General features: G+C 46.5%; 1 protein-coding gene across 26 annotated transcripts in view; it reads right to left on the bottom strand.

Annotated features, from left to right (window-relative positions):
• Positions 1–27,115, bottom strand: part of PRELID2 (PRELI domain containing 2) — a 105,908-nt gene that overhangs the window by 60,563 nt on the left and 18,230 nt on the right. For 2 of the 26 annotated variants that reach the window (XM_055811870.1, XM_027781288.2), the window contains exons 6-7: positions 23,153–23,218; positions 21,313–22,697 (exon numbers count right to left, since the gene is read on the bottom strand). The exons of 21 other annotated variants lie outside the window; for them this stretch is intronic. In XM_055811870.1, coding sequence (XP_055667845.1) covers positions 23,174–23,218 — 45 coding nt within the window. In that variant the 3' untranslated portion in view covers positions 21,313–22,697; positions 23,153–23,173. Of the gene's footprint in view, positions 1–21,312; positions 22,698–23,152; positions 23,219–24,065; positions 26,728–27,115 lie in introns of those variants that run through there. 3 more of the 26 variants (XM_027781290.2, XM_027781296.2, XM_027781287.2) reach the window with 3 other exon arrangements.

The raw sequence follows: 27,115 nt of genomic DNA, 5'->3' as shown, positions 1-27,115 counted from the left end.
GTGCACATATATCTTTCCAGCATCACACAGACAATAAGGGTTGCTGGCTTTGCATTAACATTGTTCCTAAAATCTTTCAACAACATCATGCTGTAAGGACCTGTGGCACCTCTGGATTGATTGCCTTCACTTCCAAATGGCTGGTTTGGGGTCTCAAGCACTACTCATTAATGAAATTAGGATCTTTCAGTCTCCTGAGCACACAGTTTGATTCCCTTCAAAATCTTAGCCTTCAGGGCTTCCAGTTTACAAATCCATTAGTGTCCAAGGGAAGAAACCTTCCAGCTTTTCGATACACAGACTGATAGTTCACCTCCAACCCATGCTTAGCATATACAGCACTGAATGGATGCTAGCCATCTGCAGGAGTGGACAAGGGCTGCGTCCTGAGGTCCTGTACAGGGTGGTACATCAAGTGATGCACTGCCTGGATCTCACCACAGGCATCTCATGCTTGTAGCTTACCTGTGTGACTGGGTCTTTGTTGCCACTTCCCAAGAAAGTGAAAGCTGTGAGGAACTGCACAAGAGGGAACAGCAGCCTCATTCCAGAGTCTGCAGACCCTGAGGTCCCCACCACAATCCTTTTCCTCTGGAAGTCCCTACATCGCCCATGGCTATACAGCCACAACACAATCACCTGCCTAGGAAAGTTAGAGTATCCTCAGTGGAACCGCAGGCAGTTCTTTCTTACAGCCTTTGCACCGCTGCCTCCAGACTGGCTTTTACCCCTTCCTAGTGACGTTGGATGGCACTCTGATGCACACACCCCAGCCATAACTCCATCACCTCATTCAGCTCTGACCTGCTTTGTGGACAAAGCTCGACAGGAGTCAGTCTTCCTGCCCTACCACCCCAGGGCTTCAACCTACATTTACAATATCCCAGCCCATTCCCACCTAAGCCATCGTATTTACTCAAGGTTTCCAGGCTGCTTTTTGCATCTGTTCTCTCACTGAGAGCAGTAAGCAGCCTACATTACATTGCCAGAGAAAAGATTGTACTAAAGGGCAATCATGCTGAAAAGCAGAAAACACGCTCTTAAACTGAAAGATTGATCATAATTTTATTCAGCTGCTTTGTTTGAAGGCAGAGTGTTATCCTGGTATTTTAAAATGACTGAAAGGAATGTCCAGACATATTCACAAACCCAGACAAATTCATCCAAAATGAAAGAACAGAAACTGCAGCTCTTCAAGTCAAAAGGGGTATTTTTTGGAATGCTCTGAAGAGTGGCATACATTTATGGTAGATGAAATAACAGGCTCCAACAGAAGTAATTTTATACTCTGGTTTGTGGATGATGGCATACATATTCATGAAGCATTCAGTGAACTGTACAATGTACCATGAACATCAGCAGAACTAATTGCATCAGTAATTAAAGGTGTGTTTTATTGCACAGACATCAGAGAAACTTCACTGCCCCGATCATGCTGTGATAGGACACTGCTGCCTGCAGAAGCTGCAGCAACCACACTGCAACAAGAAGCATCACAGATTTTTATACCCATCATCATTGCTGCATGTTAAAGCTGTCAGGTCCAATACTATAAAAGTTAGTAAAGCTATACACTATATTCTTGAAGTTTCCATGCTGCCACATTCATTTGAAAATCACCTAAAATGAATATTGCATTTCAGAACATAAAATAGATCTGAAATCCTGCAAATACATTACTAGGTATTCAGATTCTCTGTCCAGCAAGAAAGGCCATCCATAGGGAAGCATTAATTTACACCTACTCAGAAGTGTAATTTACTTCAAGCCATGCAACTGGATGATAGGTAAGCTTTATACCAGGAGCTGCTCTAATGATATTAGTGTTCAAATTCCCAAGGAAGAGAAATGCTTCCAAGAAAAACGTTAATAGGAGCTCATGATCCACCAGCTACTCAAAAATTAAAGTTTTTTTCAGTGCAACTACTTGAAAAATAATTTTTAGAAAGTATGGTTCTCTTAAGTCCTTTACTCAAGAACAAAAACCCCAAAACTGTCTGGTGTCACAACACTTGCAGAAGAACACCAACCAGAGCAAAACCATGACTTTAAGCCTTACTTGATGCATGCAGTTCTGATTTCAGATGTAATCGACTGATTGCTCAGCTTCAGCTGCTGCAAACAAACCAGCAGCTTGCAAAGAGACCAGGGATGTCAGTTCAGAAATACCTCGGGTCACTCAACCAAACTGAACAGCCCTTTCTGCAATGGAGTACCTGGCTGAAGTGGCCACCAGTAGCTCAAGAGTGCAGTGTCAGGACTTTGATGTACTAAACCAGGAGCTCAATCCACAACAGGATAATCAACTAACAGCCACAAAGCACAACCAGGTTTATACATAAGAAAATAAAGTATGTATGTAGCAGAAGCAGTTTAAAGAAACTCAGACAAATAATAGGCTAAGATATGCTCTCACTGTTTGTTTGAATATTGTGAGTACTTCTGTACTGTAACTGCACTGGGTCCTGTTTAGCAATAGAAGGTAGACTGGCTCATACTCAAAATGCAGTGTTTGCATAGCAAATCCAGTCCCCATGGATTCCAGTCGCTTGTGCCCAGGAGGAGAGATATGAGGAAACCTATATCTGTAGCAGGTTCTGAAGACATGAGGAAATGCACATCTGAAACAGTAAACAATAACAAAAAGAACCAAGACTGGCTTCCAAGGAGGAAATGAGCCCTATTTCTACTGGGAAAATGTTAATGTGCAGGCTGCTTAATTGAAATGAAGAGATACCCTCCCAATTTTCTCTATCTAAACAACTGGCATTTTGCCTCAATCACATATTCTGGAAAGCTGCTGACATATTCTTACAGGCGTATCAATTTGTGCGGTGTGGAAGGCATTCAGAGATGAGGCTTTTCTGTAAGCAACATACCAAAGACACCAACAGAGCAAAGCTCACATGAGAACTATTTGGAGAACACAGCTTGTACTACATATTGCAAGGGGAATGATGATAGACTAAGGTCTGTGGCAGTGGCGCGTGCCATATGCACCAGGGATGTGTTGTATACCGTATAGGAAAACATAAGCTCTGGTTTCTTGATTTTCATGAAAAGAAAAAGAATATTCACCCAGGTATGGCAGGTTTCCACATTATATGCCAACAGGAATTTTTTACTTCTTTACACCAAGTCCCATCATTTGATAAACGGGAGCAAGAGTGGAGCAGAGCACAGGCAGGGGCGAGCGGCACTGGTCCTGCTCCCCAGCCTCCTGCTTTGGGAGGCTCTGCTGCCTCTTCACGCGCCCAGCGCTTGCTCAGAAAGAGAGAGTTAAGCTAAACCCACTATCACGTGCTGTTGCTTTTAAAAAAGACACATAGAACCCTGGAAGTACACTGCCAAGGGAGCAGACTACAGGCTCCAAAGCAGGATAAAAGTCTCACCCTGTAAACAGCTTTGTTTCTAAATCTACATTATAAGGAAGCTCCATAAAAAAAAAAAACAAAAAAAAAAAAAAAAACCAAACCCACACAACTATGACAGACTGCACGAGGCCAAAAGTAGCATCTTGACCACCTGCAGCTCTCCAGCTATTATGACAATTTGCAGAGACACCTCCTCTCTCACCATATGGATCCCAGGCACAGCTCCTTCCCCCCACTCCCCAAAGCCATCTCCACGCTTGGCAGGGGACGCAATGCAATTAGAGACACAGGCTTGCAGCTGCTGTTGTGCACCCTGCCCAGCACCCTGCCTGTCACAAGTGCACAGCAGATTAGAGCTCGAGAAATGCTAGCTTGTCAGTGGGATGAAGTTTGTATTAAGTTGTCCAACAAGAAAACACCTGGCTTGCTTGAGCAATCATCCCTCCTGGCTCAGAGTAACTACATCCCACAGCACACCAAGAGATTACGGACTCAGCCAATGCCTGTGTATGCCCTAATCTGTGCACAAAAAAGTCACAATCATGCTACTGTCATTTGCATACTCCAGGATAAAAACACCAGCCACAACCCACTTCTGAAGCATCAGGTATAGACCACAGGGAAAAATTAATACTAAAATAAAGAAAAAAACCCCAAACACACCACAACCACCATGTTCCTGTGTGAATGACAACAGTTAAAAAAAAATACTGTTATTTTTTTTATTGTTAAAAATATTGTTTATTTTTGTTATTGTTAAAATGCTGTTAACAGCTGGGCTTGGTGGTTTGGGGTTTTTTGGCTGCTGTTTCTGAATAAAGTTCTAAGGGGATCTGAAGAGATGCAGACAGGGATGACAAGCATGAGCACAGCAGCAGCAGAGCTCCAACAAGAGCTTAATGAAGCCCAGGATCCCCTGGCTGACAGGGAACTGCAGGAGGACAGATACGATGCAGCTACATCAAATCACGGGTGTCAAAGAAAGCAAGTAGGGAATTCATTGATTGCTGTTTCTTATAATACAGGAATAAGGAGGCACAAAATGAAGTGACAAGTAGGAAGTTAAAGTAACAGACTGAGATCCTTTTAACACTGCACTAGAAGCAATAAAATAAAGTTTATGGGAACAATGACCATCAAAGGTTAACCAACATGACAGCTCAGAGAAGCTCCAGCTCAGGAGCTCCCAAAACCACAGCTTTCCTACACCAGGAGGTGACAGCGGAGCATCACACTGCCCTCACCTTGCCCAGCCGCCCTGAACCATGCCCACGGAGCAGGACAGCAGCTCTGGCACCATCAGCCATGCAGCTGGTGCATCACTGCTGGTGTGGAACCCACCAGTGCCTCACCTGCTGGGTCCTACCCACCCCAAGGGCCAGCGGAGAGGCTTTATGTCAACAGTGTGACACTCACAGATAGGCCACAAATATTAGGATCAGAGCAGAAAAACAGGATCAAAAAAAAATATCAGTATTTGCTGACCCCATGGCAGGAGATATGGATGAACTTCTATTCATTTCTAGAAGATGTAGAAGCAGTCTGGAGATGGGATCGAAGTGAGAAGCAGCAGCTAAGGGACACAAGATCCCCTTGGAAACAGGGACAGGAGGAGCAAAGGGACAGACCAGATCACAGAAGCAGACAGCCAAAAACAGAAGTAAAACCCAGTTCCACTAGTATAGATATATTCTAATTAGTACTTTGTTCAATTAATGGGCATAAAAGAAGTCACCAACTGGTTTTGTTTTATCTCCATAGGAAACAAGCGTTCCCTCTTTGCTAGCCACCAGGATCCACAGCATCCCCAGCCTCCCGTGCCCGAGCAGGAAAAGCTGCTCCCTGTCCACGCCAGCCTGGCTCAGGGAAACACAGAAAGTTTACACCAAGCCTGTTTTCCACTGGAAAAATATTACTGTATTAAAACAGCTTTTAAATAACCACTTAAACACTGTCAAAATTGTCAAAACAAGGCATTTCAGCATTAGTTTCCAATTTCCACATTTTTTATCTTTAATACAACACAGATTCAGCACAGAAAACATTTTGATTGATCTCAGATTTTCAAAATTTCACTTTAATTCAGCATTTAAGTTTAATGCCAAAATAGCCAGTTTCTGACCATTTGAGAGTCCTTCTGGAAGCACACATGAACTAGAAGTAACAGAAGAAACAGGACTTTCGACACCACCTTCCCTCTTTCCCTCCTTGGTACCACCTGTCCTTGCCGCAACCCACCCCACGCAGCAAATCCTTCCCTTGTGCAGAGCCCAGACTGCCTACAGAGACCACTCCATCGCAGGGGAGACCTGAAGGCAGGGATTATTTCCATTTTAAAAACAAACCTGGACCTCTAAGGTTAGATTTTGAACAGCCAAAAAACCAAGACTGACAAAACCAAACCCAAGCCCACACTGCCACAAGCTATTCCAATCCCACTCCCTGAGCTATGCAGGTAGACTACTTTGGTCTCAGAGAGCCCACGCAGATTTAAATATAGCTTATTCTGTGATGAAGATTAGTGGCTTCTTTATTTTTATTATTTTAAATGCTGAGCTATAACTACATTTGAAAAAAATCAAAGTCTTACTTTAAGAACAACCTCAAGAATTGCACTCTTCCAGTCTGCCCTAAATTAAAGGGTCTTTTTCAAGAGATTGCTTGCACAAATTAAAAAATCATTTGAAATACAAACCTTTCTTCTACATCACAAAAGCAAGGCAAAAAGAAACCATATTCTCTTCTTTCCCGGTAATTGCACAAGGGCTCAATATTAACCTGGTCAATGAAATTCAATCAGCTGATCATCACAGGTAACGCTGAACAGACCAGGTCATTCTTTCCTGGGGACCTTTTCCTGCAAGTGAAACAAAGGAGCATTTATCCCGCATACATTCCTTGCTCACACACTTTGAGCTCTCTCTGAAATTGCATGCTTAATGGGATTTTGAATGATCACCCGCTACTGCTGGAAACAACCCCCAGCTCCCAGCCTTGCTTTTACAAAGCCTGTTCTTATAGGGTAAGCTGTGATCACTTGTCATTAACAAGGGATTTTATGGAAGGAAAATGGAAAACTGAAGACAGAAGAATTCATGATCTTCTGGGCTCTCAGTTACAGTGACATTAAAAAGTGGAATAATCAATCAATCAGAATCACAGAATTGTTTAGCTTGGAAAAGACCTTTAAGATCATTGAGTCCAACCATTAACAAAGCACTGCCAAGTCCATCACTAAACCATGTCCCTCTGCACCACATCTACACAGCTTTTAAACACCTCCAAGGACGGTGACCCCACCACCTCCCGGGCAGCCGGGTCCAGCACTGGACAACCCTTTCCGTGAAGGAATTCTTCCTACTCCCCCATCTGAACCTCCCCTGGCGCAACTTGAGGCCGTTTCCTCTTGTCCTGTCGCTGGTTACTTGGGAGAAGAGACCGACCCCCCTGCCCAGCCCCCCTGTCAGGTGGCCGTAGGGAGCCACCAGGCCCCCAGAGCCGCCCCCTCCCGAGGCTGAGCACCCACTAGGTTTCTTCCTCTTGCAGAATAAGGCCTGAGGACACACGCCAGACATAACCCTTTGGCTCACACAGCTCACACACAAAACGGGGTTTGGGGATACAAGATGCACAGCTCTGAGCACGCAGCATTAGCAGAGCATCTTCTCTGATGCAGGAGTCCCCCAGGCAGGAGCACGGCAGCATCACCTGCACAGCAAAACACAGACCCAGCTGGTCCTCACCACACAGCACAGCCTGCGTCTTCTTGGGTACAGTTTTAATTTTATTCTGGTCAGAAAACATAGCAGCAAGCAACTTAAAGAAATTTGCATGGTTTATTTTTTTTTGACCAAAGGAAGGAATCCACTTGCTAAGAAAACAGCTGCATTTTCCCTCTTCTCACTAGCAGCACAACACACCAACAATTTATACTATGTTTATGGGAGCACCATACAAAAAAAACCAAATTAATTTACTCACACTACAGGAGGGGTTTATTGTTGTTTTCAGGTTGTGTGTGTGTGTAAGAATAAGCTATGTTGTGCTGGCTTGCTTTTCAGGCGAGACTCACCACCAACTTCACAGCTTAGAGAGTTGCCCTCAGAAAGGTAATTACAGCTGTAGGTTTCATATTTCCCAGTTTGCCAGCTGCATGTTCGATACTGTGCTGGGAAGCAGCAAAAGGTAAAGCTAGGTTTGGCCTTTTTCAAATCCTTCCTTTGTTCACCTTTAGTTTATCTGCAGTGCCAGCAAGACTGAAATCCCAAACAACACCGCAAGAGCAATATTTCAGTGACACCTGAAAAAGGCATCTCAAATCATCCAGCAAATCCTGCAACCTTCGCCAGCTAATGAAGGTGATAGACCCTGCGCAGCTGGGGAGCTGCCAACAGTAACGCTGGAGCCCTGCACTGCTCATGCTCCTGACGTCCCAAGTGAAAAAAAAAAAAAAAGAAAAAAAAAAAAAAAAAAAAAAAGAGCCACCATGCACAAGTGCTCTCCATCACCATCAAATCAAGACTTAGCCTTATCTCCGAGCAACTAACATCACTGGGGTTCAGCCTCCTTTCATTAAGCAGAAGTGCTCCTCCTTCCTATCAAGGTGATCAGAAGAGGAAGTTCTCAAACCTCATTTGTCTGAAAAAAGCACCAAAGAGCAACTGCTGCATTCACAGCACTGTCACCTTGTTAACTAATTACTTCTCACAGCAAGCTGAGAGCAGAGTAAATAATTATCTCTTGCGCAACACAAAGAAACGGAGACACTGATGCTCAGGGACTTGCTCCGCACCAAACCACAGGGCAGTTGGTACAAGCAGCCCAGCACGGGCACACATTTACTCACACCCCTTATTCCTGCTGGAGCTTTCAGAGGACACCCCCATTGCTGAGTCCTCAGCCCAGGACGGCGATCCAGATTCCTCAGGTCAATCTGTCCTTGCTCAGGAAGAAAGACCATGGCTTTAAGCAGCCATATTTTCCTTTTTCCTCCTCCTCTTTTCCTGATGTCTCCTGTAGCTTCCCTTGCTTCTGCGTTGGGTCCGTCAGATCCCCCTTGTCCTGGCTCAGCATCCGGGAGTGGCAGCAGCCCCAGCCACCAGCACTGAGCACCCAGCAGACAGAAATACCTGCTCTGCCGAGAGGTCTGCATCTTCTCCCACTGCAAATCACCAACAAAACTCCCGTGTCTCAGTGTCAGCAGTATCAGACTACTCCAAGGTTGAATTTAAAGTGCTCAACATCAGACACAGCTTTTCTGTGAAGTCATTTTGGACCCAAAGGCACTGCTTGGTTTTTCACAAGGGACACGACCCCCATGCAGTCCTGCAAGAACCTGTTTGAAGGTGGCAGCACCTCAGGGATCAGCCATGGGCCACCTGCCCAGAGACAACAACAGCTCCCTCTGCCTTAAAGCTAAATTTCATAAAAACCGATGTGGATCACCAGCTTATTGATATATAAATACCAAAAATATCAACTGCACAACTTGATAGCCTCACCAGTATCTGTCAGGATAGAATACCAGTTTCATACCTGGCTGCATCCCCCCACGCTGTGGATCTCCATCCCTCCTGTGGGTCCAATGGGCACTGCCCTCTGCGGCTGCAGCCCGTGGCGGAGGAAGGGATCCCTCTGCTTCAGCCACCGCTGTAAATGCACCAGAATTTCAGTTACGTTCTGAGGTTTTTTTTCTCCTGTTTGTGGCATTTTAAACTTGAGAAGTGGACTCTCACTGCAGTAATACAATAAAAACTACCAACCTTCTTTTGATCTTTCAGGACACCAGAATACTGCAGAATCATGGAATGGTATCACTTCTGCACTGATGCCAGCACAAGCTCTATGACTGTACCTTTCCCCAGGGTCACAAAATTATTTTTCCTCCAATCACTTGGATTTGGAAGGCATCATATGGAGCTTGCAGGGATGGGGCCATACATACTGTCCCAGAGGGAGCCATACAGCTGTACATGTCACCTGTAACGTCCCCACAAGGGACGGATCTAACTAGGTCAAACTCCAAATGTAATGCTGGATCAGAAAGGTGGCAGCCAGCCGCTGCACGGGCAAGAATCGCTGCATTCTGTTTCTCCAACAGTTTTTAGGTCACACCCAGCACCAGGTACTCACCTCACTGACTAATGAGCTGCCACCCCAGCCGAGAAAGGCCCGCAGGCACAAGGCAGGGCAGCACTAGCAGAGGAGCTGCAGGCAGGCAGCACACAGCACCCCCTCCCCAGCCAAGGGCACCCTCCACTCCCCACACATCCACCCGAAGTCACAGGCTGTACCTCCCATGCCCCCACCAGACGGTGCGTTATCTCCATCCGTAACCTAAACATGGCAAAGCAAGAGGAGCTGCATCCACTGACGCGATCGAGGTGGGTAGAGCTACTGAACCTCATGTAAATACATTATTGATTTTTTCTTCCTCCAGATGGTGCAATTCAGAAAAATTGTTTTTAAATTATGCCTTGCAGAAACACTGAGAAGTGCAGCTAATAACAGGCATATTTCAGGTGAACGCTGACCTCCTTTTCTTCCCCATCAAGCTAAAGCATCCAAAGCACTACAAGCACTTTGTATAAATTACCTGCAGCCTATGAACTTGAACAGAAGGCACTCTAATTGGAACTACAGCACTGCAACCTCTTACCTACTGCTCATTTATGTTTCCAGCAGGATTTGAAGTCGGCTACAGAAAACTACTCAGATTAATTGCAATGTTCAGTATAATTCTTTTCCTTCCTTTTAAAGACAAATAACAAAGTGCACCCAGGAAAAATTAATTTGCCTGATGAGCTCAACCTAGTTCTACTTTAAAGTGGCGAGAGAGACTCCAGCAAACAACAGGAAGACCAGCCAGGAGCCCCCAGCCAGCTCCCCATGGCTGCCTTCAGGGGTGGGTACCAGCACAGTGGAACCCACCAGCTCTGCTGCAGCATCCTTCTCACCCAGAGAGTCGCTGTCACCAAGGGGCCAAAAGGCAATTTTAAATGAGTCATTCCTTAAAAGTTCTACCTTTTGTTACTAGAAATTGGTTTAAAACCAACAGGCAGAAAACCCAGTAAGGGTCCATGGAGCCGAGGCTGCTGTGCTCCATGGGGGTGTAAGGGATAAGTGTTCTCCACCAGAACTGGGAAAAAAAAACCATCCAAAACCACAACCAATAACAATAATTGTATCCGCATTTCCATGTTGTGAAACACTGAAGCACCTCTTCTGGCCCTTGCCACCAAACCTGATGGAAAGATCCCAACTTCTCCAGCAGAAGCTGGAACACAATTTTCCACAGCAAAACAAAGGCAACAGTGGAAACCCACTAACTCCTTCCCCCTGCCCATCTGTCACCCACTTGTGAATTCATGTCAGACCAACCAGTGCAGCCAGCGTTGCTGTTTCGCTACTAAAAGGCACTTGCAGGACACTTAACTCCCTGGGGATACTGAATCAGATCATAATAGATTTTGAGCTCAGTTTGCTTCTGATTTTTTTTATGTACCAAAAAGAAATCTTCATTTTCTGGCCAAATGAAATTTTTCCAAAGTGCATCACTTCTAACAAGAATGTTGGTGTTCAGCCAGAAAATAGGGACTCAGACCCTCTGTTTTTTAATCTTTACAACTGAAATTTTCCCAAAGACAAGTGCCACCAGGTCTTCAGAAAACCTCAGCATCCCAGCAAGTCTGAGGCAGTTACAAGCACGCAGTGCCAGCTGGGCAGAGAGGGGGAAAAACATACACTTTTTTTTATATGTACACAAAGCACAACTCATCTTCATTAGAGCACCAGCTGAGACCCCCGAGAAGTCTGTCTCCATTCAGGCTCACACTCCCACAACCACCACAATCAAGAGCCTCCCAGGTGAAACAGTTTGAGCTTTTCCCCAAAATGTTTTGCTTCAGAGAAGCCAGGGCACCTGTGCTGCCACCCTCCCCAAGCACCCACCAGACCTGCTCGTGAAGCAACAAGCTCTGTACTTCCAGTGAGCACACACTGTGCCAATGTCACGCAGGGCTGATCTTACAGAGGAAAGTACGTGGATCTCATGTACGTTCCTGGGTATTTATTAGCCAATTCCAAACCCAGGATTCTTTACATATAAAAATGTGTCCCTGTAAATCAGCTTCTCTCAGAACTGACCAAATACTCTCCTATCCAGCTCTTAGTAAGTCCAGGCTGGACCAGCTGAGGAAGGAGGGATGAATGTTAAAACTGCAGCTCCTTAACCAAAACATCCTCCACAAGCATCTCCACAGCACCACATGGTCAGGAGCCAGAGCAGGTCTCAGCTCACCCGGGGAAGCAAAGCATCGCCTGCAAATTCACCCCCCGCTCCCCCTCCTGTGAAGGCAGGAGCTAACGGGCCAACTTCCAAAAAATTAAGTCGTAACTTTTTGGCAGTTTTCCCGGTACTTTTAAAAAAACCCGCAACTGTAAAGTAGGTCACTGTACAATATGGAATTTCCCAGATATTTGCACCTTTCAGTAGAAAGCTAAACACTGGAAGGGACGAATTTCCACTGTGGGTGAAAAACGGGCTCAGGGTCATCTGAAGATATGAAACGTGGCTGCTGGTGTGCTGGAGGATCCCCTTCTGGTCCTGGAGCATCCCACCACCCCTGCATGCTGCACGAGGCTTAACGCCCCCGCAGTGCTCCCAGACATAACCCCCCTTGCCCATCTAACAAGGGATGGCACTGTGGATCACTGGGATGCCAGGCTGGTGGCACACGCCAGCCCCAGGCCGGTACCCACTGACACATCTGCAGCAGCTGCTGGGGCCCCAGGCTCGGGCCGAGGGGCTGAGCTCGCAGCTCTCCACCTGCCAGCATGGCCAGGGCTGCAGCCCGTGGGTGTATCAGCTCTGGGCACTGCCCGCGGCACCAACACACGTCAAAACCACCCAAGGACAGCTGAATCCATGCCGCAGCAGGCTGCCCCCCGCGCATGGCAGCGAGCCACTCGCCTGGCCAAGGCACGGGCAAGGTGCTCCCCATCACTGGGGCAGGAGGGTGGCAACGCAGGGAACAGACAAGCCATTGCACAACACCCCTCGTGCCCAGCGCTGCGCCCACTGGCACTCTGCCCTGCTGAGCACCCGCACCCCCCACCCTCTGGAGAGCGGTGCTGCCCCTTACCCCACTTGGAGGGGAAAGATGGCATCAGCCTGGCTGCTCCAGGAACACCCACCCAGCGGGGCACAGTGGTGCTGCCTGCCCCCTGCCCCCTGCCCCGCCGCGGGGACGGTCTGTGGGCAGCAGAGCCCAGCTCCTGGGGACCCCCTGCCACACAGGCACTGGCAGTAGACGGTGGTCACAGCCCCAAATCACTCCCCACCGAACATCCCCAGACCTCTTCTCAGGGACAGCTCCTAACACCTGTATTTATGACCCTGCTTCCCTTATTTTATAAAGGGAAGCTGCTAGTAGGGTTTTTCTGTAATGTAACAAAGGCAAAAATGCTACAAAGATTAAAGAAAAAAACCACTTATTTTTTCTCTTTTAAATAGCACTTGTTAGTAATTTACTGCTGTGCTTTTGAATACAGTCGCGGTACACTCTCCCAGTGATCCAAAGTCAGCAGATGTAGTAGAAGGAACTTACCCCTTTTTTAAACACACTTTTCTGCCTGGTAGAAGAGTTTCAGTCGTGATGGGTTATTATTAATTACTGCCCTGCTTTACTTCACATTTCCTCCCAGTGAAGGGTGACTTGTGGGTCTCTGCACTGCCTGCAGAGAAAAGCAGCATCACTCTTGACAGGTAGAGGGGAATTTATGGGGCTTTTAGATTAAAATATATTATGTTTACTTGTTAACAAGATTTATTCTAGTTTTTTGTTTTATTTATAATGCACTGACTCAGAGCTAGGGCAGCCTTTACACACGTTTTTATCTGACCAGTTTTAAATATTTTAAAACTCTTTTCAAAAGCATTAAGGTAGCAAAAACTAAACAGGGGGAAGGAAAGTAAAGTTTGCTTATAAACCTTGCACAGAAAGTTACTTTAAGTCAACTTTACTTTAAATAGGAATTAGGCTATTTAGGTTTTCTCTTATCTCCAAAGTAACATCTTCCTTTATAATATGTATTAGCAAGCATGTGATGGGGGCACACATGTTTTTGCTGAAATCAGTCATGACGTGACATGCAGCAGCTCTAGGCTGTCCCCCTCCCCAACACAGGGCATTAAAGGCTTGAGCCCAACTAACTCCCAGCACAGAGAGCTCTTGCAGAACCAGACCCCAGAGAGGCACAGAGCACCCACTAGCCAGCAGCCCACCTGCTAATTTAGAGGATTAAATACAGTTGGTGGGCAGGCGCAGTGTGATACTCCCAGGTGCCTCTATCACAGCCATCAGCATCACCTGAAGCCTACACACCCGCCCAGCATGACCTGCTTCCCTGGGAGCCTGAGGGCTATGTACTGGGGGCAACAGCACCAAATCCTCCCCCCGGACAAGCATGTCAGTGGGTAACCCCTAAACTATCTGTGACAAACAGCTGCCCCTTGTTGAACCAGCTGCAGGAGCTACAACCACACAAATACACACAATTCTTGTGTAAATGAGATTCGTTAACATTTGATCAGTTTTCTGTGCATAAATATTTGCAGAAGCTCTTTATCTTCTTCCACAGAGCATCTTTCTCCCCAGATGCTCAGCCAGCCTGCTTTTTTTTCATGTTAACCATGAAGAAAATGCTGTAGGCCTAAAAAACTACAAAAACCAACAAAGTGTAACAACATGAGAAGCGTTATTAGCACTGCACACACACGTGGCAATGCCTCGTTATGGGCACCCTGCACTCTGCCCAGCTAGGAAGGACAGGTTTCACATGAGACCCCCTGTTACAGCTCCATTTGGCCCAAAGAAATAAGCAGTCAGGTCATTAAACCGTTCGTTTGTTCCAGGGCTCCCAGCAAACATGAGGCTTCAAAGCTGCAACATGCAGCCATGTTGCTGGGAATTATGTTGGGAATAGGCAGGAATTCTGGAAAAGTGCCATTTTTGAGGGCAAAACCTGGGGAACATGTAGACCTCCCCTGGCTTGTCCGGTGCTCTGCTTGCCGACAGAGGCAGTGGGGCTGGTGGTGCGGCCCCACACACACCACGGGTGCTGGGGGTGTCTCAGGATGGAGCAGGGTGCCGTGCCGAGCTCCCGCCTGCCCATCCCCCACCTCAAAGCCCTTTTCTGTTGGCCAACAGCAAGAAAAGAAGAGTTAGCATTGGGTCAGATGATCAAAATTGGCCTTTTGCCCCCTGTGATGCGCAAGGGTAGCAGGGAGCTGATAGCCTCGTATAGAGCAATATAAGGATAACGCTGCTTTTAACCATGAAAGAGCTTAATGCCACGTGTCCTCAAGGGGTGCTCCTGGTGCCAGCTGAAACTGCCCCGGGGTGGGACCCCAACTGCACTGCCAGAGACCCATGCTCTGGCACACCGGTACCTGCAGGCATCCCGCTGCTCACAGGCATCACGGAGAGCATAAGGAGCCCAAATAGAAAAAAACCCAAAGTTACATAAAGATATAAATCAGGAGGAGTGTTTTTTTTTCTTTTTTCTTCAACTTTTTTTTTCTTCAGCTTTTAAAAGGAAAAAACATGAAAAAAACTTTTCTATACAAGTACGTTTTGTTCAATGCCCTGTTTTTGTAAGATGACGCCACAATAGAACTGAGTCATCTCACGCCATTATACCATCATTTGATCTGGTTTTCCTAATATTCCCCCCGATCTGTTCCATCCCTGCAGGACAAATTCCCACCCTGAGAATAAAGGACAGAAAGAAGTGCAATAGGTACAGATTATTGTAATATAAACTGAAAGTTCATCTTGTTATTTAAATGCAGGAGCCAGCAATGGGATGAAATCGTCAGAAGAAGGATGCAGTTGTGTGATGGCTGAGCTCAGGTTGGAGGCAGCAGCAGCCCTGGAACCACTGATGCCCTGCGTTTCAAATCCAGGGTGAGGAACCCCCAGGGCAGCCCAGGGCAGGGGACGCCCAGGGAGCTCAACAGCCCCCAGCGTGGGGGTCCTGTGGTGGGACCCACCTCCACCACAGCCACTCCTGTTCAGTTCTGTCCCTGGAGAACCAGGCAGCAGGATTGCTCCAGAGACATTTTTGCAGCTGGGAGGTGAAGTGCTGCTGCACTGCTGACTTGCTGGGTCAGTGCGAGGGGAGACATGAGTGGGGCAGCCGCAGCCCCTGCGGGGATGTGTCCCCAGGCTGGCTGGTGTCAGCACACTGGGGAGGGCTGCAGACCAGGGACAGGCCAGCAGGGTTTGCAGAGTTCAAAAAGAATGCCTGTACTCCAGGCCATTGATCTGTTTAATATCTAAGGCTGAAAACATGCCTTGGCCATGACTTCTAAGCACCAGCAGACGGCATCTGGTGAGGATGAGCCCTCCAGGCTATGTGCAAAGGTCTGACAGGAGCAGGGATCTGAAACGGAAGGTGAAGTGCTCCCAGCAGCAAGGGGACTGGAGCACCAGGGTGAGTGGGGTGCTTTCCTCATCACCAGATGCTTTATATCACATACTTTTCTCTAAAATATATTCTCCAGCCCAGCCTGACCATGCAGCAGGAACTCACCCAGGGAGATGCTCAGCCCATGGTACCCAGCGGGTCTGACCTGATGCTCCCACATGCTCTGCTCCCTTGGTTGTGGCCGCTGCAACACCCAGACCTGGGGACAGTGAAATGCTTTTTTCAGGACTTGGAAAATGAGATCTTTGGCTTTTTTTGCTTGTTTGATTGCTTTTGGTTTTTAATAAATGTCATGGGCCTGGCAAGCCTCACTTCTTTGCATTTACACTGCTCTGGCTATTCTACCTCCAAATACACCAGTTTGCTTTTTCTCCTGCTACTGAAGCCAATGCTCCCTGGATCCCCAGGTCCCTCCTGAGCCTCTGCCAGCAGTAACACTGCACCCACATGGTGCAGAGCTGCCCGAGGCGGACAGATGGACAGTGTGACACTGCGCTGGGGGTACCAGCCCAGACCAATTCACTTTGCTCGTGCCCTGCAGCAGTATTCACTCCTGCATCCCTGGGAATCTGTTTATTATCCTGTCATGGAGCACAACCAGCACCATCCTTCCAGCTGTCCAGGCTCCCAGCAGTGAAGCCAAGATGCGCTGGTTAAGCATCCCTGCCTCCGAAGCAAGGAAATAGATTTGTCCTTTCTGTTCTCTTCAATTTTCGAAGTAAACAATTCATCCCCGCTGCTGTGCCAGTCACCTTGGGGTGTCTATTAAATCTCCCAGTAACTTGAGGGAGGACTGCAAAGGCGGCAGCAGGGTTTTCTGCAGCCTGCAGCGTTAGTCAGCTCCACGTGTCACACGCTCACCCAAAGAGACAAGGATCACCCTCCGCCTCGGCAGGTTAAAAGCTTTTCCATTAGCAACTTTGTTGGATGCATTTTGTGAAAAGATAAAGCACTATGAGAAAATAGAGCCTTGTCATTTACATCTGCAAATAATTGAGGGCTGATAATGAGAACAAATCAATCAAGACAGAGCAATTGGATTGCAAGGTCTTTCCGAGCGGTATCAATGGGAAAAACATATAGAACTCTGGCACTTTAATGGTCTCTCTGCATCGTTTGCAAGAGACCAAGACTGCCAAAGGGAGTCCAGTCTACTCCTCTGGCTTGAGACTTGCTGATGTGTAAAACAAATGAGAATCGAAGCAGAAATAAAGAGAAAAATAGGTGTGAGGGAATTCTGCAGACAAAATGGAGAAACTGACACCAAAATAGAAAGTTTGTGCCCAGAGCCCGAGCCCGTGCATCGCAGGCACACCTCTGCTGGCAGGCGGGAGGGCAGCTACCCGGCCCCGGCCTGAGCAAGGGGCACCGGGGCAGAAACCAAACAAGGGCTGACAGAGGAGCTGCGGCAGCTCTTGTGGGGATGGGAGCCTGAAAGCACAAGGGCACCTTTGCTGTGCCGAGCAGGTGGCAAGGGGCTGCCAGGGCACAGGCCAGCATTGGCCATTTGCCTGCCAGGGCACAGGGGGAGCATTGCTGAGCCCCCCGGTCTCTGGGGCTTGGTTGGAAACAGAACCCCACAACTAAATCTCTGCAGCTTTATCAATGCTTTCAAGTACCTGCTTCCCAGCCAAGGAACTGCCATCCCAGCGAGGAGATGAGGATGCTCCGCAGAGCCTGGCTCCTGAGAGCCAGCACCACCACAGCCCCCAGTGGGTTCCCACATGCCGCCCTCCCATACTGAAAACCAGCCCGTGTTGCCAGAAACCCAGCTGCAGCCTTCGGGCACGTACACCCCGCCAACCCTGTCTGCGCAGCGGGCAGGGGCACCAGGCGAGGAGGGTGATTCCCTGTCCCCCGTGCAGGCACTTGGAGCGCCCGGGCTGGGGGCAGTGCGCGCACAGGGCTGACCCTTGGTGGCAGTCAGCAGCTCTGTGCCTGCAAACATGCCTACGAAGAACAAAATGTGATTCCTGCACAAAGCAGAGCTGGCTCCTGACATTTGGAACACATGATGAGTGCCTGGCAGTTAAAAAAAAAACAACAAAAAAACCCAGTGGAAATGTACCGTCTCTTCCCCCAAAGACGGTGTTAGTGACCTAAGATTACAGCAGTGTCACTTCAAATGACAGGAACATTTACAACACTTTCTGTTTACAAGGCAACACCAAATGTGGCAATTTCTTTCAATGCTTTGCTCTGAACTGCATCCTGCCTCCTGACAGCAATGTCCCTTTTCACAATCCTTTCCTAATTGATCTTGGGAGCAAATTAAATTATTTTCTCTTTGAAAGGATCCAATCATGGGTATTCTTTAATTCCTTTGAAAATAGAATATAACTTTTTATTTTTAAAGGCAAATACTATCCACCAGGTATTCAGCACTTTAAAAACTTGATTTCTAAAGAGTACAAAAGATCAGTGCCATTCTGCCAAGCCCGTTTATCTGGGCGCTTTGTTTCTTCAGCTAATGCAAACTAAAGCATAATGGCATCAGATGGATTTACTGTTCTGCGTTTAATTGGCCTCTTGTCTGCACCTGGCTCTTGCCTGCCAGTGTCGGCTGGTTTAGGCTCTCAGCCAAACCAGGTTTCCAGCCAGTAGCTAAGGCGAGCTGTTTATTCACTGGAGAAAAAAAAACCAAACAAAAAAACCTAACCAAAAAAAAACCAAAACAAAACAAAGCTTCAGTCAGATTCAGCACAAAGTTTAAAAAATAGGAGCATGACAGCAGGTGACCACCTGCCTGTGCAGTGTCCTGGACCAAGCAGGAGATGCACCGGGCGCGGTCCCGAGCTCGGGGGCACAGGAGGGTCTGACCCCCAGCTCTTGGGTGCACTGTGACAGCCCGGGCACCTGGGCATCCTGCTGCCCTCCCGTGCATGTGCTGCTTGTACAGACCATGGACCACAGCGCCACACCGCATCACACCCCTCCTGCTGCCCTTCCTGCCCGCCCCACTCTCCGGTGATGCTGCTGCTGCACTCACCCCCACCCCATGCTCCCCTTACCAAATCCTTTGCTTTTCTCAAGTTTTGCCTCTGCTAAGCAGGATTCCCTAGAAAAGCTTTAATGACCTGTCACCTTTCACATCCCTCTGTGGTTCAGAGTGTTGTTCGGCTGCAGAGCAGGGGAGGGTGGGCTCTTCAGCTGGAACCAAGAATTCACCCAGGAAAACATCCCTCAAGCCGCAGACCAGTGGCCATGCCCGGCATGAGCATCATTATTTCCAGCTGCAAAGGTAACTAGAAATGGAGTTTTCCCCAAGGCCCTGTTATCCCTCCAAATAAGGCAATGGATTAATATTAAAGCAGATTAAGTGCTCTAAATCTTGCCACTTTTACTGAAATGTTTGTCCCATTAGTGAGACAGACGTGAAACAGAATACACAAAAAAAGAAATAAACACAGAAAAAAAAACCCACAGGCTTGAAAGCTGGAAATAGAGTTGAAAACGATGGGTTTAGATCATGGGAAAACTATCGTGCATTGAATTTGTGTCCTCAGAGCTGTCAGCTCATCAGCATGGAAACAAACACCAGGTCTGGGGAAGGCAAACTTTCCAGATGTGCTTGACTTCGGGCAGCAACACTCCTGCAGCACCAGCGAGGCTGGGCCCTGGCAGTGGCAGCAGTGCCCAACCCACGCACAGCAAGTCCTGCCATCACCGCGTCAGATGCTGCGGCCACACGGACCCCCAGCCCCCACGCACATTCCTCCCTCCCGCTCCGGCTTTACTCCCTGCTCCTCTGCTCCTCAGTCCGATGCATGATCCAGCCTCATTTCTTATAGAGTGATTTTGTGTAAAGCTTTTGCCTCCAGACCTTCAGTTCCTCTCGGCTCCAGATTCCCAGCGCTCCCCCTCAGACACTCAGTCGTCCCATTCTGCCCCTCCCCAGGGAGCTGCCAGTTCCAGGGCTGCACCCAGCCCTCCCTCCCTACCACCCTGCTCCCCCCAAGGTGCCCGGGTTTCAGATATAAAAACAACCAAAGCCACCCATTAAATCCTGACACTGGGTTGATTGTAGGTAGGTATTTACAGCAGAAATCTGCTCCTAGCACAGTTATTTTTCATGGAGCCAAATGTTTCATCCCCTGCTCATCAAATGTGTGCCATGGTTCCGGGGGAGCAGAGCTGTGCCTATGTCACGGCAAGGAAGGGTTCAGAAGCTCACGGGCTTCTCTCCGCATTTGTGCTGACCCAACCCCAGCCAGGAACGTTCGGAACAATCATGTGTATTTAGAGCAAAGAGAAACAAGGACTTCTCAGCCGCTGGAGCAGGGAAGCAGGCAGCTGACAGAAAATGCAGCACAGGATCAAGAGGCAGCTTTGAACACGGGAGAGCTCATTCCCGATAACAGAGCAGCCCTCCAGCAGAGACTTGCAGGCAAATTCAAGCTGTTCATGTGCCGCTGTGGCAGGGAGCACGGGGACACCTTTGATCAGCCAGTGACTTAAGCTCCAACATGGGACACAGCACTGGAAGACCCTCAAAGCAAAAGCTGCAGGTGGCTGCTGGTTTGCAGCCAGAGCGGGACGGCTCCCCAGCCCTGGGGCTGTTCTCCAGCGGGCCAGGGCAGACCTGGGTCCTGGGGACGAGCAGAGACAGTCAGTTTTTCACTCATGTTAAGGACGGGGGTTTCCTAGAACCCTTCATATTCCATCAGCCTGTCAGTTTCCCAAGACAGATGAGAACCTTGTGCCCAACCAGCCCACCCACTCCCTGCACTCCGACAGCCCGCTGTATTGGAGGGTGATTCTGCTAAGCCATTCAGGGACCCCTGCTGACAGCGTCACTGAGTCACATCCCTTACAGTAACTACTCAAATCTCTGGAGATTTATACAAAATGAACTTCAGCTGAAGATTTTTGTTATACAAAATGCAAGTTTGTGACAGACTAAGGTTTGAAGATTGCCGGTGATAACACACTGACTGCAAAGCAAGCTTAAAATAACACACCTAGTAACAGCTAGCATGAGTTAGCCACAGAATAAAGTTCTAAACCAGCAGGCGTCCCTACTGGGAAGAATACGGGTTCAGCCCGTCAACTGATCCCAGAAGTTACAATGGAGCCTTCCCTAACTTCTCCCCTCATTTGCTCACTTTTCAGACTTTGTAGTACAATCCCAGAACCCTGACCATGTGCCCTGGCCTCACAAAGAGCACCCCGCTTCCCAGAAGAAGCCTCAACCCTTCTCTTTCTGGCACCCAGCAGATGGGCAACACAGGCTTCAAAGAAGAGACTGGATTGTATTTGACTTCCATTATTCACAAACACCTTCTGCTTTGGGGGTGGGGGAGGAGGCAAATGCTTCCTCTGTCCTAATTCCAGAATCCAGACTGATGCGAGAAGAAAAATGCTAGTCCTAAAATTGTACACAGCAGCTCAAACAGAAGAAATTTGATTATTTCCTCAGGCACACAAAGTAGCAACTCAATAAAAATAAATATGCTAATGAATATATTTAGTCTTGGCCATTACATTTCATAAATATTTACTGTTCCGTATTCAGAGTCCAAATTTGCAAGAATCGTTTAACAACCAAAATAAGATGAAGTATTTTGTTCCACCGTGCCAGTATGGAATACAGTCATTTCCTAAGGACTGTGTTGCGGCTCTTCCACCACAAAGTATGGGCCAGCATCTCCCACAGCATAAACCTGTAGCGCCACCCATGGAAGCAAAGGTTCGTGGATTTCACTGCTGGAGAGCCGGTGGTGGCCACAGGCTGTGGCTGGGCTGTTCAGCAGTATGCTTGTTTAGCTTCAGAATAGGATGGTTGAGACCAATAAATATTGAAACAAGCAGGACCACAGCACTTAGGCATAGTATGAGGAAGAGTCCACTAAGAGTTTACATGACGTTTCAGGAAATAAAGCACAACCCACCCTGAAAAATGCAGAGCCCATTGTTTTCCTTTAGGGCAATCAAATGCCTGGTTTAAATCTTCACAAAGAACACATGCAGGCTCTCATGGGGCTATTTGTAAAGTGTGGTATTACCCTAACACAGTAAAGGGGATCAAAGACAGGTTGTGCTTATCTGAATTTTAAATTAAAAGTTTAAAATAAAACCATCCTGATGCGGTGTGTGTAACAGAAGGAAGAGAAGCGTATGAGAGATGCTCTTTGTCAAGATCTTTTGCGCTTGATCAATTCCCCTCCAGGTTTCTTCTTCTTCTACTCAGAAGCAATACGAGAGAAATACTTTTAGAAAGAATTCAAATATATGCAAAACTTGTATTAAGGCATATCTTTACAGCAGAAAATAATCAAGCTGGCAGGAGTATAATAACCAAATACTTCCAACACTGCCATCAGAACTGAAGTAATGCGTGACTCAAGCGGGGAACAGTAACCCTACTCGGCTGCTACCACTCAGCTTCATTTCTGTAGAAGGAATTAAGCTGTGAAATAAAGAGGGCACAGGGTGTGCTTGCGCCTCCCTTGATAAGGCACAAAGCAACTGGTTGACTAGGCAAGGGTGTCTTCAGAGCAACAAGGGCTATTTTTGTTTTGTTGCTCTATGTTCCCTTACCAAATTCTCAGTCTCTAGAGATTATAGCACCAATTCACAGGAAGATGCTGTTTCCAAGCTTACAGTTGATCCTCCATGACTTTCATTATCAATGTTCCCTTAAGCAGTACAATTCCTTAATCTTTTGTAAAACATTTGCAGTCTGTGGTGGTCTTTTCTTCCAGCTGTGTATATTAAACGCTCTTTCCTCAATAAAAATGGTACCAGTAAAGTTCAGACAATGGACCTGGAATTCCCATGGCAATGAAGATATGTGGTTCCGAGGAAACTCTTATGCAAATACATTTTCTCCTGCAAAAGCAGAGAAAATAGCTTTTAGAAGAAATTTATTAGGAGGTAATCAATAGTCATTTCCTCTTGTTCTAACGCTAATTTAAGAGTCGACCAATTCTTCTCTCCACAGATAACCCCTGAAGATACTACTTTTCAGTAAAGATTCTTAGATAGGACCAACATCTTATTTTACTAAGGCTATTACACTCATGGTAAATTAACAAAAACCAGAGGATGAAGTACAGGACACATAAGTCATTTTCATCAACATACTATTCAGTAACTCTGCAATAGTATTGAGCCTAATACTGCAGTAGATCACTACTTTTCTCGAAAATTCCTCAAAAATTGCATGCTATTTATAATGGACAAACCCCCCACATTTATTTGTAGAACTACAAGGAGCACAATGTGCAATAGGTGTCACAAACTCTCAACAATTTTTACAATCTGTAGATGCATGTTGCACTTACAGCTGCTCACTAAGAGCACGATCACCTACACTGCTCCTGAAGAAGCGTCTCCATTATTTTAATACCCTGGAAAAAAAGCAAAAAAAATGCCAGTTTTGCACACAACTTAAGTATTTCATACATTAGAAAGGGCATCCCACAACATACCATTAAGCCTTAAAAGAAATTGCGTATTATGGTCCTGCACAAACTCAGTGCGGGTCTCCCCTCTGCCTGGGAAGCACAAGGAACATTACAGCAGAGGCTGCTCAGGGGAACCTAGAAAGGACCAAGGACCCTTAGCAGCTTGCAAGCTCTTCCAGGCCAAGACTGCGCTTGATCAGGTCACACATTTCATTCCAGTTCTGTCACTGCTTCGCTTGCACCAAGCCACTACTCATCCCTGCACCCTGGTATTTCCATTTTAAAGAGGGATATACCATCACTCATGTTCTTTGCATGCAAGCAATTGGGAGCGTGAGTATGAAAGCGCCCCATAAAAGCCCCATGATTATTTCTATAATGAAGGAATTCATGTTGGAATGAAGTAAAAAATGCCATCAGAGGACCAAGAAGGTGAATACTTCTTTCTCCAGGACTGATCTATGAAGGAAGGAGGAAATTCTAAACAATGAACTATTAATCAAAGCAAAATGCACGTTGAATCTAGGGGGTTTGTTTGGCAGGGGGTTTGCTGCAGACAAGCAGCTCACCAGCCTGCAACCTGGGTGCTCACCAACCAGCAACGGCTGCAGGGGTGCAAACCACGGAACTACCTACAGCAGGGCAGCCATCCAAAAACTGGGGGGAAGCTTTCAACCAAGTGCTTTTCCCACGTCAGGGCTACAGCCTGCTCCACAGCCAGATGCTTTACTATTCTGCAATTAGTTTAGGTTCGAGGTTCAGTACAAAGTGAGAGAGAAGCAGCGTGTACTGAAACTGTAGTGATTTGCCAACCCTGCCTCTAATGTTTGGTGAGATCATGTGGACTAAAGCAAGCTCTGAGCTTAGCTATAACCTGTGTGGGGCTAAGGTTTACCCTAGTAGGCTCTCTGTTTGTCAAGATAAAAGAAAAAGGATTTCTCTGTTTGAGTCACTGTGAGAGGAGGTAAAAAAGGGCAATGTTAACAAATAGGTCAAGAGAATTTCTCTTCACATCTCTACAAAACCAAAATGGACGAGGTATTTTATACCTATAAAAAACAGTTCATCTTCCATGCCTATTCTTTGTAGAAGGCAATAAACTGGCTACCTTAGTCTATCAGCCTAAATTGGACATGCCACTGTTTACAGAATGAAGCACTAATTGCCGTAAGTGAAGACTCGGAGGTTTGCCTAGGGAATTTAAAAATGTTACTTATTGAATCAATTATGTTCACAGTGTGACAACTGCTTTTTCTTTTATTTCTCCTCATAGCGCTGCAGACTTTTAGGCAATATGGTGTTGAGGAAGAAAAGGGGACTGAGAGGGGACTCAATTAAATGAATAAAATATGAAAGGGCAGGCACAAGTCATTACCCAGTATCTTTTCAGCTAGGAACAACTAAATCAAAGCCTAATCAATATATTCCTTTCAACTAAAGTTCAAACACTTAAGTCTCAGCCCCAGGAGATCAAGCTTAAAGGAGCTAAATTTACACTGCTTAGAGTGCAATGATGCACTTGAAATGCAGAACAAACATTGCCTACTCACTGCACTCTGCACCTCTACAGCTGCAGCTTAAAAGCTTCTCTGATGGACAAGACACAGAATAGTTTTATTTTCAGAGGTGGAAGTGCTCTGCTAGTGTAAGAGCTCTCCTGCCGTAAGTGTCTACATACAGCCCTTATCAGTGCAATACCCCAAGGCACTCGAAGGGATGGGAGCCCAGCAGATCCCAGTCCAGCAACAGCTATGGGCAACTCCTCCAGCAAGTGCCACTTTGTCCCCACAGCCAGTACGTGGAAACCACACCGACCCAGCAGTGGGGTGACAGGGCAATGAGGGAAATGAGAAATGGCAGTCTAAGGACTTTCCAGCACTACAGACTTGTTGAGCAGCCTACATTTGCATCTGGAGTAGCTGCCAGGAGCCAGACTGGACTGCCAGCTGACAGGGACAGTCAGAACATATCACATCTGTAGCAACTCCACAGCTTTACCAAACACTGTAAGTTTTAAAGAAGAGGTTAAGTGATGTACAGGAAAAAGATAAATGGCCTGTTTGAATGTGATGAAGGCAATGCCTATTGCAGTGCACACCCCATTTCTGTTGCCATCACAAAAGCAGGGTAGCATTTTAACAGACTAGCAGAAGATTTTATGCTGTCTCTGAAAAGAGCACCTAAGACCTTTCAATCTTTTTCTTACCACGACAAAACATTTCTCAGTTAGATATCTGTTATTTGAGCTCAGTGCCACCATTTAACAAACACTACATCATGGCTTTTAACTTCCATCTCCTTATATATTCAAGTTAAGCAAAAAAATAAGAAACCAAGATGTGAAAATGACAGAAATGTTGCAACATTTAAGAGGCAACAATAAAACACCTACCAACATAACAAAAGTTTCCCACTACAAACGCTCCTTTATTGTGTGGCCTTAAAATCACTCATAACTTCGTCATCTGTACTGCTTCACACTGCCAGAGATCATTGTAACTTAGACAGGTACAAACTAATTAGGCCACTCTTTAAACAAATTTTAAAAACTCAAACACACAAAGGCCGACTTCAGGGGCCACCACTACCCCCTGGGCTGGAAACTTCTTGCAGACAAGGGAGCATCCTTTCACCTCTCTGAAGGAAGCCAGGCTCTCACCATCAGACCCAGCACAGGCTGCGCTGGTAGCTGGCATTTACCAGCGTATCTGCTCAGACTTCTGAATTATTCAGGAGCAGAGTTTTATTGGCAATAATGTGAGTGCACATCATGCATTAATACCTTTTCTGAACAGGTAAGAAAAAAAATAACCATAAATGCTGTAATTTTTTCACTCAAATGCACTACAACTTCTATACAAACAAAAGCAGGGCAGAAAGATTTTCTCTCCTACATTTTTGTTCAGAGTTGGAACAAAGTAAGGGAAACATGACAAGTATGAGGAGCCATAAAATGTCACTGTCGTTCTGCTAGGCATTAAAAAAAACCCTACCCACAGAACAGGCTCATATCTCAGTTACAAAAATAATGATTCAAAAGAGAAGTGCCTTTGGTATCCATGAATAGTAACTTTCCCTCTCTTTCTACAAAATAAAGATACTTAATATTGACTGCGTGAATACATGAGCATTATTGTTGTCAAACAGATTTTAATATCCATTCAGTATTTCCTCCTGCTCTTCATGTAGCTCATCCCCTACTCCATTTCCTCTGCCCCCTCACGTTGCTGCCTCCCACTGATTCCTTACTCCCTTATCTCATCTGAGCCTGTCCAAACAGATGGATGGAGGAGTGCACTGCTGTCAGGATAGAGGAGATAAAGCAGGAATCATGGTTTGGCTTTGAAAGTAACATCCTTACCTATTCCAACCAATTATACCAGGTGCAGAGCCTTTTTGGTCAGGCCGTTAGGAAGGATGGAGATCAGGTACTGGAAGTAGTAAATGGAAGCCTAGACAGCATTTATCAAGCATTGTCATACATGCAACATATACATTTTAAAACTTTAAATATTGTCTTTGTATTGCCATTTATTACATTTGGGTATAATGTGCCTCAGAACTACTCTTATGGCCAAGCCACCAAAGGAACCCTGTCTAAGAGCTTAGAAGAAATGAGATGCCTAGATACAGCTTCTGCCTTAGGGAGACAGATGTTTTGGAGGTGGGGGGAAAAACCAGGCAAGACCACACATTTATACCAGATCTGGTGCACTTGTATTTTTCTTTTTCACAGTTCTGCAGACACAGCCAAAATTGCTAAAGGATTTCTAATGCAGCACTGTAGAGATACTGCGAGCTAGTCTGCTCTACCCGCTAGCTCCACGCTGCCACAAGCCA

This window comes from Falco peregrinus, chromosome 8, assembly GCF_023634155.1.
Source record: "Falco peregrinus isolate bFalPer1 chromosome 8, bFalPer1.pri, whole genome shotgun sequence".
NCBI lineage: Eukaryota > Metazoa > Chordata > Aves > Falconiformes > Falconidae > Falco > Falco peregrinus.
Note: the sequence above shows the minus strand (reverse complement) of the source record. Positions and strands in the feature narration are given on the sequence as shown.